Source organism: Chanos chanos, chromosome 14 (genome assembly GCF_902362185.1).
Source record: "Chanos chanos chromosome 14, fChaCha1.1, whole genome shotgun sequence".
NCBI classification, from domain to species: Eukaryota; Metazoa; Chordata; class Actinopteri; order Gonorynchiformes; family Chanidae; genus Chanos; species Chanos chanos.
This window is the reverse complement of record NC_044508.1, coordinates 4,324,176-4,339,574: the sequence shown is the minus strand read 5'-3', so window position 1 is coordinate 4,339,574 and position 15,399 is coordinate 4,324,176. Positions and strand designations below refer to the sequence as shown.

At 42.1% G+C, this 15,399-nt stretch overlaps 2 protein-coding genes across 2 annotated transcripts; both read left to right on the top strand.

Annotated features, from left to right (window-relative positions):
• The first annotated feature begins 2,032 nt into the window (after window positions 1–2,032).
• On the top strand, window positions 2,033–3,568 carry gal3st1a (galactose-3-O-sulfotransferase 1a). Its single transcript, XM_030791961.1, has 2 exons — window positions 2,033–2,160; window positions 2,414–3,568. The coding sequence occupies exons 1-2, from the start codon at window positions 2,033–2,035 to the stop codon at window positions 3,558–3,560; spliced, it is 1,275 nt and encodes a 424-aa protein (XP_030647821.1). The 3' UTR covers window positions 3,561–3,568.
• A 2,459-nt stretch (window positions 3,569–6,027) lies between these two features.
• On the top strand, window positions 6,028–14,530 carry lztr1 (leucine zipper like post translational regulator 1). The gene is made up of 20 exons (XM_030791595.1): window positions 6,028–6,296; window positions 6,396–6,458; window positions 6,545–6,601; window positions 6,698–6,777; window positions 6,874–6,982; window positions 7,358–7,438; window positions 7,696–7,753; window positions 7,889–8,028; window positions 8,643–8,844; window positions 9,085–9,195; window positions 9,315–9,407; window positions 9,525–9,620; window positions 9,788–9,977; window positions 10,525–10,694; window positions 10,845–11,001; window positions 11,621–11,747; window positions 12,185–12,334; window positions 12,954–13,059; window positions 13,375–13,455; window positions 14,414–14,530. Exons 1-20 carry the CDS (start codon window positions 6,127–6,129, stop codon window positions 14,528–14,530), a joined length of 2,358 nt encoding a protein of 785 aa, XP_030647455.1. The 5' UTR covers window positions 6,028–6,126.
• Window positions 14,531–15,399: the final 869 nt, after the last annotated feature.

Here is a 15,399-nt window from a genome sequence, read left to right as displayed (position 1 = left end):
GCTGTGTTGTGTGAGATTGACGTGTCTATGTCTCCGTTCCGTATTTCCTTTGTACTTGTATTTTTTTCTGCCGGAGCGCAGAAAAGACATGAAAATCTCAATAGTGTCTGCTCTGGTTACATGAAGGGTAAATTACATTAAAGGAATTAAAGAAAATCAGCAAATTTACTACACTGGCGTATCATTGTAGTCAACTACAGTTTCGAGTTGTAGATGACAATATCCTAATTGTCCTTAGAGTCGAGGGGCTGACATTTAGCGATTCGAGAACTTTATTATCTTTGTCAGTTATTGCCATGAGTTTTATGCTGAGGTAGCTGTCACATTAATGAGTTTGCCAGAGATTACAAAACAGCTCAATGTTGTTTGGAGAAAGGCTACGCCCAGCTTTAAACGCACATGATTTAACATAATGCGCTTGGAAACTTCAGAGAAATTCATGGAATTACAGTTTAATGAACCGAAGACACTGTGAACAGAAGATTGCGTAAAAGTAAATAAATAAATATATAAATAAAATAAGAAATATTTGAGAAGTTTATGCCATATCTACCGTCAACGGTGAAAACAAACAAACAAACAAACAAAAACAGTTTTTAAATAAAGGCCAAAGAACCATTTTCTCTAAAAGTAATGTCAATCACATCCCTAAATCAGATGGGTGTGGAAATTCGCGTAAGATGGATAAGTTCGTAGAGAGCTAAATTACATGAGCATGAGAACTCTTAATTACTGTTAGCGGCCATCTAAATATAAATACGCTGGGAGGAGAGTATGAAGATAATAGACCCCTTTAAATGTGGCTATAATAGGTCATTCATGGTGGGGAGTTGGCGCTAGTACATACGACTTTCTCTTCATCCGTTGCTAATCTCCTGTGATCTTTAAAAGTGACTTATTGTGCCCAGTTACAATAGATCCTTTACGAACTTCAGATGGGTTGAGTTACAGTGTCGTTCCTTGTTTTGGTTCTGAGAGTTGTTTTTTAATCGCTCATTCCTTTTTTTTTTTTTTTTTTCCTTTTTTTAATCCTCGAGGGAATCAGAGGCTATAGATAATGCTGCTATGTAACCTATGTAACTGTCATTTTCTCTGAGTCTCTGTTCAACCACATATAGACATTGAGACGAGGCTTGTGGTTCCGCGTTACTTTTTAATGCTGATTCAGCGCGCTAAACACAAACTGATATCAGATAACAGTCTATGGGGATAGAAGGACCAACCAGATCTAGACATATCACTTTCCATCTGAGTGCATAATTTATCCAGTGGACAGATGACAATCCAACGCAGGACTTCTAAGAGCGTAGTTTCATCCTACTGTGTTCTCTGGACAGTGTTAGTGTCCTGAAAATCACTGAAATATTTAAAAGTAAGCATTACATTAAGTAGTGTGCATGTGTGTGTGTGGGTGTATGTGCGTGTGTTTGTGTCTGTGTATGTGTGTGCATGTATCTGTATCTGTACAGTACAGTGTAAATGTCCATTAAACCAATTTTCAGTATTATCTATGGATGCTGAAAATTTAATTTTATTGGAAAAAAACAAGAAATAAAAAAGGTTCTCTAGAGTGGATTAATGTCCATATAGATTTCTTGCTTATGTAAATGCAGCACAGTGACGCAGTGTTTGAGAGCCAAGGTTCAAAATCATGTCCAAATGTTGCTGCACAGGCCACGATGCTTCTAGTTTCTTCATGCGTATTAAGGAATAGATAATATGCTTCAGAAGTGTTAGACCCATGGGAGACACACAATTGACAGAGCCGCAGAATGTGTTCCAGAATAATTGGGCACAGGAGGAAATTATCAACGAACAGTGACGAACAACTCACTCTCTCTTTCACTCTCTCTCTCTCTCAGATGAGATATGAATGAAAAGCCATCTGTATTGATGATGTTTCTAGTAATATTCCTAACGTTGTGTTCAGCTCACCTGAATACGCTTTCATTTTTGCTGTTTTTATTTATTTAATTAATTAATTCATTAATTTTTTTTTTTTTTTTTTTTAGCTCACACTCTGCCGAGGACCATGCACGGTAAACAGGGGAGGCAATGGAGATCGATTTGCAAAGGACTCATTCTGGGTACCTTGCTCACCAGCTCTATGATCCTGCTCTACTGTATGTCCTCCCCCCAGATCCAGTTCAGCTTTCCAGAGTGAGTAGGGTACCTTACAAGGGAGTCATATTTTGTTATGTCGTGGGCTACATGGCAAAAAAAAGGCAACATGGGTTTGAATAGATCATATATTTGTTAGACATACTGTTTTCTACTAATCGATCGAACACATTAAAAAAAAACCCTTTGTGTCTTGACATTTTTAAAGTAATGTTAGTACTCATTCGTAGAGTAATGAGAAAGGAGGAAAAGAGCCTGTTCACTGAATGAATATTTATTTTTTTCTTATCAGAGTTCCCGTGCCTTACTCATGTGCTCATCGGCCAGCCCACGGTCGCACCACCCCGGGAGCGAACTCTTCCCAACGCGGAGCGGAGCAGTGTACCCCGAAGGTGGACATCATGTTTATGAAGACGCACAAGACCGCCAGCAGCACGCTTCTCAACATCCTCTTCCGCTTCGGGGAGAAACATCAGCTCAAGTTCGCCTTCCCCGACAGCAGGAACGATTTCTTCTACCCCTCCTTTTTCCACCGTTCCCAAGTCAAGGATTACCGACCCGGCATGTGCTTCAACATCATCTCCAACCACATGAGGTTCAACGCGGCGGAGGTGTCCAAGGTGCTTCCCGCGGACACCTCTTACATCACCATCCTTCGAGATCCCGCCGAGCTCTTCGAGTCTTCCTTCCACTACTTTGGACGTCTCGTACCCTTCACCTGGAAAATCCCTGGGGACGATAAACTGGGAGAGTTCCTAAGGGATCCAAAGCTTTATTTTGATCCAGAGGGTTACAACTCTAACTACCTCAAAAACCTGCTGTTCTTTGACTTTGGTTATGATAATACTCTGGAGCCCAATGACTCGAGGGTGGACGAGGGCATTCGGGCCATCGCTAAACGTTTCCAGTTGGTCATGCTAGTGGAACACTTTGAGGAGTCGCTCATCCTTCTGAAGGACGCTCTCTGCTGGGACATGGACGACCTTCTGTTCTTCAAACTCAACGCCCGCAAGGGCTCCACGGTGTCCAAGCTGACCCCGGAGCTCAGGGCCAGGGCTTTGGAGTGGAACGGAATTGACCGGAAGCTCTATCGGCATTTCAACAAGACCTTCTGGCGAAAAGTGGACGCGTACGGCCGAGAGCGCATGGCGCGCGACGTCGCGGAGTTGCGACGTCGGAACGCCGAGATGGCAGCTATTTGTATTGAGGGTGGAGGTGCCGTGGACGCCGGGAACATCCAAGAGACGGCCATGCAGCCGTGGCAACCGATTGGCGAGAAATCCATTATGGGCTACAATATGAAAAAGAATGTCGACAAGGCGCATCGTAAACTCTGCCGCAAGATGCTCACGCCAGAACTGCAGTACCTGACAGACCTTGGGGTGAATTTATGGATTACAAAGTTGTGGGGTCATGTGAGAGATATCCTGAACTGGTAATTTTCGGGGGGGGGGGGGTGAAAGGCTAACCAAGAGCACTGTGAAACAAATGTATGTTGCTTGGAGGACTAAATGTGAAGGTCTACAAAAACTGTGTACAAATCACCATTTTTTTAAGCAGAAACAACAACAATGTCAAGGTTTTTTTTTGTTGTTGTTGTTTTTCGTTTTGTTTCATTCTGTTCACCATTTTCTATATGGGTGCTTGCGAAACAAAAAAAAAAAGGTACAGTGTCAATCGTATAATTATTCAAGCAAATACCCTGATCACATGACCTCATGTTCTTCTTCGATGCCTGTTCCGTTCTGTTTGCCTGGTGCCAATGGCACAATATTGTGTTTATTTACTGCTGGTATTGAAACTACAAAAGACTCAGAAACAATGTCCTCTTTAACGTACAAATGTCACTTGTGCAAAACCCCATTAAATCAGTAAAGGGAAGAATTAAGAGGCTTGCAGGGAAATGTAGTATTATAAAGAGAAGTCGTGACAGATCTGTTTTCTTCCCGATCTGGGATTCACCAGAGACTGGAAGGTGAATATGGTTCTATCAACAAAATAAAGACAAAATGAAACAGTCCGTGTTGCATTAATTCCCGTCACCACCATCACCATTATCATCATCATTGTCGTCATCATCGACATCATCATCGACATAAAAGGTGTCATAATCATAAATTGGTTAATAGCTAGAAACGCCTGTGTGGACATTGCAGAGATGAATCACCTGTTGAAGGATAAAAGGAGCTCTCCTTTTCTTGTGACTAGTCTTTTTTTATTGTTTTCTTTTTTTAGACCTGGGAGGAAATGCAAACTTACAAAGTGTTCCATGTAGAGCTACCCACTTTCTAGTTAACTGGTACTGGGAAATAGATTTTTTTTTAATTTAACGAGAGTGAGAGAGAGAGAGAACTCCATGATGAACAACTACACTAAAGGATTTGACGTTACCCAAGAAGAGTATATATAGACAGAGTTTAAAAAAAACTGAGTAAATAAGAACAGAATTTCAAAGTAATGCGCTCACACTGACATGAGACTACACGCCAATCGAGCGATCCCACGAGACAGTTCAGCCTCCACTGCGCTGACATCTAAACTCATGGAGGATCTACACTCTCTTATCCTGAAACAGACTGTGTCATTCCCCCCTCCCCCCTCACTTTGCTGTTAGCTTACGGGGTTGGGCTTTTGTCCAACCTCGTGTCTTCCATTGACATATAGTGTATGACAGTGATCACATAAGATAGAATGAGAGAGTGTCATAAATGTGACAGTGTGACATTGAGGGAGGATACACCATACCTCCCATTAAATTAAATTTAGGAGATGAAGTATAAGAGTAAACAGAGAAATAACTTGGTTTCACTGCGACGGACTGGCGACCTGTCCAGGGTGATTCCCCACCTTTCGTCCAATGAATGCTGGGATAGGCTCCAACACCCTGCGACCCTAATAAGGACAAGCGGCTTTGAAAATGAATGAATGAATGAATGAATAAACTTGTCTTCATGTTCGTTGCAAATTAAGTGGATGTAATTAACTTAAATGTATGAACATGAACTTGATATTTGTATACGTTTGGTTCTTTTTTGCGGGGTAAATGTCCATGATGATTCATATATATATATATATATATATATATATATATAATAAAAACTATTAGCGATAAGGGTGACAATTTCCTTTAATAATAACAGGTTGATTGTACGCCATGTCAGTCACGGAAAATGACTCATAATTGTTCAGTGAGGCAAAGCATCATAAAAAATAAATAAATAAATAAAAACCTCAGTAAGGTTCAGCACTGCCCGTATCCTAGAACGGCTCCTTAGCGAGCTCTTGCGACAATTTAAGTCCGTTACAGGATAAATGACTAAAAGCCATCCCTAATAGGAGTTACTGGTCCAAGATCAGTTACGCTTACAACCTCCTAATTGTCACGATTAAAGATATGGGTAAGAAGTGCTGGTCCTAGAACAAAATACAAGTCTTGGAAGCCAAAGGGACCTAGAGAAACACGATGTATGTTAAAACAGAAGGATGATGGGAAATGTAGTTTAAATGTTTTTACCAAGCAGGCCTTGTTGAAGTAAAAGGACTACGAAAACCAGTAGACATTCTTCTGGGCGTGACGGAATACGAGTACTTTCATGGTGCCAGATGACAAGCAAAAACAATCCGATGAACTTGCCTGATTTTAACATTTGTTTCCACGGTCGCGCTTTAATATTACGTGTCGTTATTTTATGCGCAACTTAGATTTTGTTATTTTTTTAGAGTCTGCCAGGAATACCGCCCTGAACAACTTAGTGGAGAGAAAATGTTGTAAGCTAACAAGTTAGCCAGATCTCTTCCATCAATTCGGGAAGAGTCAACACTAGATATATAATTTAACTGAAGTTTACAATGCAAGAAAGCATGTTCAGTTTTAAAAAACAGTTGCTTTCTAGCAATAGCTAATGTAAGGCCGTTATTATAACCTTTGAACTGACTGCAAGCGACCATCAAAGTTATTTTTCTTTTCCTAAGAGTCAGAACGAAATCGTGTTATGCGGCAGCTGAATGTCATGGTTTCCTGGAACCATGTCTTGTAAATCTAAAGTGGCCCCAAGTGTAGATTTTGACCATAGCTGTTCGGACAGTGTCGAGTATCTCACTCTCAACTTCGGTCCATTTGAGACTGTACATCGCTGGAGACGTCTTCCACCTTGTGACGAATTTGTTGGAGCAAGGTAACGCTAGGAATAACTAGCTGTCAACTTGATATCGTTGGTCATTTTTTTTAATTAATACGTTTCACGCGTAATTGAATTGTACCTCTCACATTTTAGACGCAGTAAGCATACAGTTGTGGCGTACCGGGATGCCATCTACGTGTTTGGAGGCGACAATGGGTAAGTTAGCATTAGTGCGAATTTCAACTTCAAATGTAATCAAAATCGCAATTTCAACGCCTCACAGTCCATATCCATCTGTTCAGGAAAAACATGCTTAATGACTTGTTGCGATTTGACGTGAAGGACTGCTCGTGGTGTAGGTAAGTTATTTTTAACCTCCTCTTAACCTGAATCCGCAAATTGGCTCATTTGAATAAATTACGATGTCATGTGAACGAATGTTGTCCATTGCATAGGGCTTTTACCACCGGCACTCCACCGGCACCCAGGTACCACCACTCCGCCGTTGTGTATGGGAGCAGTATGTTTGTCTTTGGTAGGTGGGATTCAGGATGACTTTTTCACTGTCTTTTGGATTCGCTCACATCCCTTTTAAATGTTACACGTTACTTAACCTAACCTGTTTCTCTAGGTGGCTACACTGGTGACATCTACTCAAACTCCAACCTTAAAAACAAAAATGACTTGTTTGAGTACAAGTTTGCCACCGGACAGTGGACAGAGTGGAAGGTTGAAGGAAGGTAATCTGTTCTCTCTCTCTTTTTTTTTTCCCCACAAAAACTGAAATTATGTATTATTGAGCTGGGTCAGAGTAGTGGGGAACCAGGACAATTTATCAAATGAAAAGAAGTTTTTTTTTTTTTTAAACTGTCAAGCTGTGCACAAGAGCCATAAAGAGACTGAATGTGTAAACATAAAAACATCGTTAGAGCCTCCGTAGAACTGGGAAAAAAATGACAGAAATTTTCCAGGTGGATTTTCCCTGCTTTCCCCTAGTTTTCTCTCATTGGTCCAATCGTCTACACACTTAGATGTCACATTTTAACTCTTGACTGCTGACAGTGTTTTTAGTGAAAAACGCACCACTGTCTTACTCTCTCTGTTATTTCTTTTAGGTTGGTGGCCAGGTCAGCCCATGGAGCCACAGTGTATAATGACAAGCTCTGGATTTTTGCTGGATATGATGGAAACGCAAGGTTTGTTCACTGTGTCTCCCATACGCACATGCTGGCTTTTGAAAACTAGCCCCAAATCTAATTCCTCAAAAACATAATTAACACACACCCAGTCTTCTGAACAATGAGCCCTAGCATAACAAATACTGCTTTGAGCTTTTTCATTGCCTTACCTGTCAGATCGATGGCTTAGTTTTATGTGTACCATTCATCACCTATACATTTTTCATGGATTAGTTGTATAAGAATTCATGTATTTTTTTTTATTTTCCCGATAGACTAAATGACATGTGGACCATCAGTTTACAAGATCGAGAGCAGGCATGCTGGGAGGAGGTAAGTGGACACCCTGATGTTTCTAAAGCCAAACACTAATTTCTCAGTTTTGTGACGGTGTGTCTCTTTATTGGATATGTATGCTGACTCTCTGTGAATGTTATATCTGACGACCTATTATGTTGTGACCCCTAGATTGAACAGAGTGGCGAGATACCTCCTTCTTGCTGTAACTTTCCTGTAGCTGTGTGCAGAGACAAGATGTTTGTGTTTTCTGGCCAGAGCGGAGCCAAAATCACCAACAACCTCTTCCAGTTTGAGTTCAAAGGACACATGTGAGTGACAGAGCCCATTTCAACAGGACTTCTGTTGAGGTCAAACGGTCACGGAATGTTTTGGTTCTAAACTGTAACAAATAGAATGTAGACATTGACCACACCCCTTTTTTTCACTGAACCACTGATGTAAAATTTTCACTTCATTTTTCCATTGACTTCAAGGTTATCAGAATGAACATAAACAGATGATGAATCTAATTGTTACGTAGGTTATAACAGCCTAACAGCATGATCTAACATTCAAGTGAACGTATTTTTCATCTTACATATCCATAACACCTGGAAAGGACAAAAAACTTAGTCTCCGTTAGTCTCCGTTATGGTTTCAGGCTGTTGCATAGCTTACTTGCGATGCCACAAAGGGCTTAAGACTTTAGTGCTCAATAGATGGTGGCCTTTTAATCTTACATGAAGTGTAATTCTGGAACAGTGCCGTTCCCATTTATAAGCGCACATTTAAACGGGTGGTCATAAAACACAACGATAATGTTAATGTGTTTTGCGATCTTGAACATCAAAACCTCACGAGCAATAAAGGCAAGCTGGAAAGAGGGTAATAATGTTAAATAATCGGACAGGAAGAATCACTCTTCTTTATTTTCTCTGTGAAGCTGGACCCGGATCCCCACGGAGCACTTGTTGCGGGGGTCTCCTCCACCTCCTCAGAGGAGGTACGGACACACGATGGTGGCGTTTGACCGTCACTTGTACGTGTTCGGGGGCGCTGCAGACAACACGCTGCCGAACGAGCTGCACTGTTACGACGTGGATTCCCAAACCTGGGAGGTCATCCAGCCTAGCACGGACAGCGAGGTGAAATGATCCGGACATTGCCAACAGAAAACAACACGTCCTCACTCGTCACCACTTTCAAATCAAACACGGGTCTCAAAAAGTTCTTGAGAATTTTCTCTATTGCTAGTTTCAGTTAAAAATTAAAAAAAAAAAAAAGTGGTATCACTCATAATCATGTTTGAAAACGTATTTGATGTCTCACCTTTTCGTTTTAAAGATTTATAGCGTGCACATATATATATTTAACTGTCTCCTCAGATGCCGAGCGGGCGACTGTTCCACGCTGCAGCTGTAATCCACGATGCCATGTACATCTTCGGTGGAACGGTGGATAACAACGTGCGTAGCGGGGAAATGTACCGATTCCAGGTTAGTGCGGTGCCTGTTTTCGCCTTCCTTCCTTCCTTCCTTCCTTTGTGATGTATTATTTAACAGGACGCTTAAAATATTGACAAGCAGTGGGGTGATGTTCTCTTTTTCTGCGTCAGTTCTCCTGTTACCCCAAGTGCACTCTTCACGAAGACTATGGCAAACTTTGGGAGAATCGTCAGTTCTGCGACGTGGAGTTTATCCTGGGAGAGGTTTGTGTGTTGCGTTGTCGCATATTGCGCCCCAAACGGACGTTTAAGGGTTTCAGACGTGTTGAAGCATGTTTGTTTGTTTGTTTTTTCTCCCCTTCCATCTCTCACTGAGTATAGAGGGAGGAAAGGGTGCTGGGACATATTGCCATAGTGACGGCCCGTTGCCAGTGGTTACGGAAGAAAATTCTGCAGGCCAGAGACCGTCAGAAGCAGGTCCGCATGCTGTGGAATCACAATTACACAAAGATATACCAGCTACTTAAATATAACTTACTTTTAACTTTTAAAAACCCGTTTAAATTTGTAGTCAACTGGCCAAAAAAACCCCAACCAGAATTCAAAACAAGATTAATTTTAATAACTGTGTCTCTTCTCCTCAGAAGAGTAAGCAGGAGGGAGGAGAGGAGAGCGAGGAGGTCGGGGCAGGCAGTCAGAAGGAGAGCCCCGGAGGCGTGAGGCCCTCTGGAGTGCAGCCGATGTTGGAGGTGTTCATTCGAGAGGCTGAGGCCCAGCCGTTTGAGGTTCTGATGCAGTTCCTCTATACGGACAAGATCCAGTATCCACGTAGAGGTCAGCCTTTGTTACACCTTCTTCCGAAACTTTTCGCTCTAAGGATCTGTGTGTGTCCTGTTTAATAGAGCGCGAGTGCTGATCTAGGATCGTTCTGTGCCTTTCATAACCGTAATAAGTATAGTTGTATGAACCAAAGGGAGTGGGTCCTATGCTCTGAGATTCTTCAAACACATGGGCCTTGGTCATACTGAAGGAGTGTAGTACTTGAAGGTCTGCACAATCTTTGGAACCAAAACATTAGGAGTAAACCCTCCCTCTTGGGGTCCATCCGGCTCTAGGTATATCTTCCACCTTTAGTCGAACGCACCTGATTCATCTTAATGAAGTCTTTAGTACTTTTTGACCATCGGCAATGGATATTTGAGATTTATCACTGGTACATGATTGTAGAAAAGGGTAGACACCCCTGGAGGAAGGTCGGGAACCGCTGAGCCAAAGGATTCTGTGTGAATTTCAGTGAAAGTCTCCTAAAACGCGAGGTGAAATTCCATTTAGTCCTTATTCTCGGGTCTCCTTATTATCTCTCCTACTTTGATCTCCTCAGGTCATGTGCAGGATGTTCTCTTGATCATGGACGTCTACAAACTCGCCCTGAGCTTCAAGCTCTCTCGGCTGGAACAGCTGTGCGTGCAGTACATCGAGGCGTCCGTCGACCTCCAGAACGTTCTGAGCGTGTGCGAGAACGCCAACAAGCTACAGCTGGATCAGCTCAAGGTAAGCTTACATGCCAAGGCCCAGAGATTAACCCTTTAAAAGAACCAAAAAAAAAGAAAGTTGCTTAAGATAATGGAACCAAAACATAGTTTTTCTGCCCTTTTTTTTTTTTTTTTTCAAACATCCCTCTCTTTTGTCTTTTTTTTTCAGGAACACTGCCTCAACTTCGTCGTGAAGGAGTCGCACTTCAACCAGGTGATCATGACCAAAGAATTCGAGCGTCTCTCCACGCCCCTCATCGTGGAAATCGTTCGCCGAAAGCAGCAGCCCCCACCGAGAGTGTATTCAGATCAGCCGGTAGATATAGGTATGACATAAAACCTGACAAACGCAAGAGTGGACCTCAAACCATAAAACAGACCCAATGGCTACGCTGTTTTGTTATGGCTACGCTGTTTTGGTGTTATGATGTTGGGTTTACTGACACCTCTGCCTGTAGAGGGTGGTATTGAGTTCTTTCAGAATCGGTAATGTGATCAGAGGTCATAAGTGTCACACCTGTGCAGGGATCAGTTTTTTCTTTCTTCAGCTCTGATGGACAGATTTCTGTGGAGCTGATCCTAGATCAGAACTCTTACTGTGATATGCTTAATTCATACGAATAAGGGGATGTTTTTGAACTTGATCCTCTAAAACTGGAGTTAAAAAAAAAACGGTTAAAACCAGTCCCCTATTGGCATGATAGTGCTAGTGGGCAGAATTCATTCACAGCAGAATTGAGATGGTGCCTGTTTGTTGTTTTCGTCCTTGTTTAAGGGGTACCGATTGAATGAATTCGTTGAAGCAAAACAATTCATCCTCTAACCTGTTTTAATCCCTATACACTGAGTTGAGCAAAACCAGGCCTAAGTCTGTTCCTCTCATTGTTCTCATCTCTTTAAAGTGTCCAGGGTTTTGATGGTTCTGCCGTGTGTTTGCCCCTGTAGGAACCTCTCTGGTCCAGGACATGAAGGCCTACCTTGAGGGAGCAGGTTTGGAGTTCTGCGACATAGTTCTGCTGCTGGACGGCCATCCCCGTCCCGCCCACAAAGCCATTCTGGCTGCCCGCTCCAGGTAAAACCCACCAGCAGGTCAATTGGTCAAACGCGTACTGTCGCACCAGGAAAAAGAGACCGCTTTGGTGTGGCTTAGTGGAAAACACTGTCAAAATTTGACAACCTGGTGTACACCATGGCTCTGTCCAGCTGCCTTTCATAAACGAAAACAAAGACGCAGTGGTCTGAGGTTTAGAAAAGACAAAGGTCATATGTGTAACATTGTCTCAGAGTGCTGATCTAGGAACAGTCTTTTGCTTTTATTGTCCCATTAAGTAATATTATATGTCCTGAGAAGAGCTGATCCTGAGACACTTGGAGTCTGTGGGCCAATTCCCGGGTCTGGAGAGTTTCCCAATGAGTTTGTGAAGAGTTTGTTAATCACAGAGGAGATGTTTTTGATTAAGTGGCTCCTGATATATGATTGATTGATTGACTGATTGATTGATTTTGCAGTTACTTTGAGGCCATGTTCCGTTCCTTCATGCCTGTGGATGGACAGGTGAATATTTCCATTGGAGAGATGGTGCCCAGCAAACAAGCCTTCGAGTCCATGCTGCGTTACATCTACTACGGAGACGTCAACATGCCTCCTGAAGACTCCCTGTATCCAACCTGACAGTGCCAAAAAAAAAATAAACCCAGGAAAACAGTTAGCTCCTGAGGGACGTGTTCATAAATACTGTAGGACCCGGAGTCACTGGGCCATGTCCCGTTTGTCCTCAGCGTTCCCTTTCCTTGTGACCTTGCTCTGTTACTAACAGACTTTACATGATAAATTGTGCCTCTAGATGAAGGCTCATTCATGTGAAGTTTGGTTGGTATTGCTTCAACAAACTCAGTTCGGTTGGTAATTTTTAGTATCCTTAGTAGAGTAGGACACAAGGCAAAGGAGCCAAGTGGGTATTGAGTATTGGGACGGGACCTAACCAATCAGGTGCCTGTGTGAGCCAGGTCTAATACACCGGCCAAAAACCAGTCACTAGACATTATTAAAGTGTTGCCCGGTAACCATTTAGCTGCATGTGGCATTATATGTGGTGTTTTATGGGTTTACCTAGACACAGTCAATTCCCTATGAGACCACTATTTCACTCTTAGTTCTGAGTCTGTTGCTTAAATCTGTCAGTTAAGTGCCACTCAGCAACAACAACAACAACAAAAAATCCACATTTTGGAAAAAATCCTCAGACTGTTCATTTCCCTTCCTTGACTGCCTGTACAGTTATCTGTTCGCTGCGCCGTATTACTACGGTTTCTCCAACAACAGGCTGCAGGCTTACTGTAAGCAAAACCTGGAGATGAATGTTACCGTGGAAAACGTTTTACAGGTAGGACCCCTGGTACTCTGTCTTCCTGACCGATGCCATCGGTCAGGCTTCCGTAGGGCGTTATAGGCTTTAAAACAGTCCCCTTTCTTTGCATGATGCTGTTCTTCATTGGGATATACATACAACACTCAAGTAAAAGTCCCTCAGTATTTGCTTTTTGAGCCATTTATCTCTTTTGTGGAATTCTGTAGCAAAGGAAAGTCTGCAGATTAAGAGGAAGTCACGTCCGAGTATTGGAACACAGCCCGGTGTTCCAGTGCGTCTTAACAGACATTTGAATCACTAAAACCCACCGGTCTCTCCTTTGGTCCGCAGATCCTAGAGGCAGCGGATAAGACCCAAGCCCTGGACATGAAGAAGCATTGTCTGCACATTATTGTTCATCAGTTTATTAAGGTGGGTGGTTTGCTGTCCGGGGCTCTGGGCGTGTGTTGGTGCTCCTGCCGAGGCTAAAAAAACAAAACAAAAAACAAAACACACACACCCTACTCTTACAAAGACAGAGCTGGTGGCACCTCGGAGACGTCGTACATCTCCGGACGCGTGGGGGCCTTCGACAGTGTTTATGTGTTTACTGGTCGCGAGCGCTGACAATCACATTTGCCAAATGACGATATTGTTAAAATGTAGGGTTGTAACGTCAAATTCAGGCTTTGGTATGATCCGGCGTTTTGGGTAATAGTTTGGTATGTATTTCGATTCAGCGAGGGGGAAAAAAAAAAGACAAACAAACAAAAAATGCGAAATATAAATTTACTTGTGAACAGGCAGTGATTGCCCGTGCTTTGCCAAAGTGAAATCGTCCTTTGAAATAAGATTTTTCAGATGACGTTTTTGCACGTTTCGCCTTTGCTGACTAAGTAAGCAAGGATGTGTGCCTATAGGTGCTTTGGCATCAAAACAGTAAAGCAATCTGTGTTTTGTCTTATGCAAATGTACATGTGAAAATTATATTGCAGTTATATCACATATCGTGGTGTACATTTTTATACATTTTATTAAGCTTGGCCTAATGGAAAATGGAAAATTACTCAGTATGAACTGCACCTTAAAATGAGTCACAAACAGTAGGAATGTCTGCACTGGTACACCCCTATTGAATTTACCTTACCTTAATTTCTATTAAGAGCTGTAAGAAGAGTTAGTTAAGAGGCATGATTGTTAAAATTAAGTTGGTTTATCACCTTTTTTTCCCACATTTTACTTAAATTTTCCTTTTTATTGTTTCAGTTTTTAGCTTCCTGCATTCTAGCTTGGCTTCTTTGATTGGTTGTTTGTTTGTTTACTGTTTGTTTGTTTTGCTTCCCTCCACACCCTTCACCTCCCCCCCTCCCCTCCCCTCCCCTCCCTAAAGGTGTCCAAGCTCCCAAACCTGCGCTCACTCAGTCAGCCACTACTGCTGGACATCATCGAGTCCCTGGCCACTCACATATCCGACAAACAGTGCGCCGAGATGGGCTCCGACATTTAGGCTCTTCACATCTTCCCCCCTTTCTCTCTCTTTCTCTCTCTCTTTGTCTCTCTCTCTCTCTCTGTCTCTCTCTCTCTGTCTCTCTCTCTCTGTCTCTCTCTCTCTCTCTCTCTCTCTTTCTCTCTCTCTCTTTCTCTCTCTCTCTCTGTCTCTCACTCTCTTTCTTTTTCTCCCTTGCCCTTTGTTAACTGAGTCATTCCTAATATGTGTATTTATTTATTTATTCCTCCGTATAGCCCTTCTGTTCCCTCTTTCACTGCGGTTAAGTATGGATTTGATCACATCTGTCCCTTTCTTCTTAGACTTGTTGTTGTCGTTGTTGTTGTTTTTGTTAATATACATCTTCTGACACACTAGGACACATCATCAGTGATGTGGTCTGGGGTTGTTATTTACTGTGTTTACTGGTTTTCTCTCGACTTTAATTACCTGCTGATTCTCTTTCACTTGTTAAATTGTTGAAATAATCATTATGATAATTTCACAAACCCAACACACATAAGAGTCTAATATGAAAAATAAACAAATTTCATTAATCTGGTTCTGCTGATATGAAGGAACTAAAAAAAAAAAAAAGACAATTCACAGTTTACATTAAGATGCCTGTGGTGAGGTCAATGCAATTAAGCTCCGTTCATGTTTGTGTACATCCAATTAATGTGTTTACTTATTGATGGTTTGTCTGGCATGTTTAATAATCACCGATTGACAGCTGATAAGCTGACAGATACACAGTTAGTGCCTTGTGAATAAACTTTGCAAAATTGTCATCAATGAGTTTAATTTTGGTTTTACGAGATGTGTGTGTGGGGGGGGTGTATCTTAATTGAGAGTTTTGGCTATGAATTGTAAATGTTTATTTTTAGTTA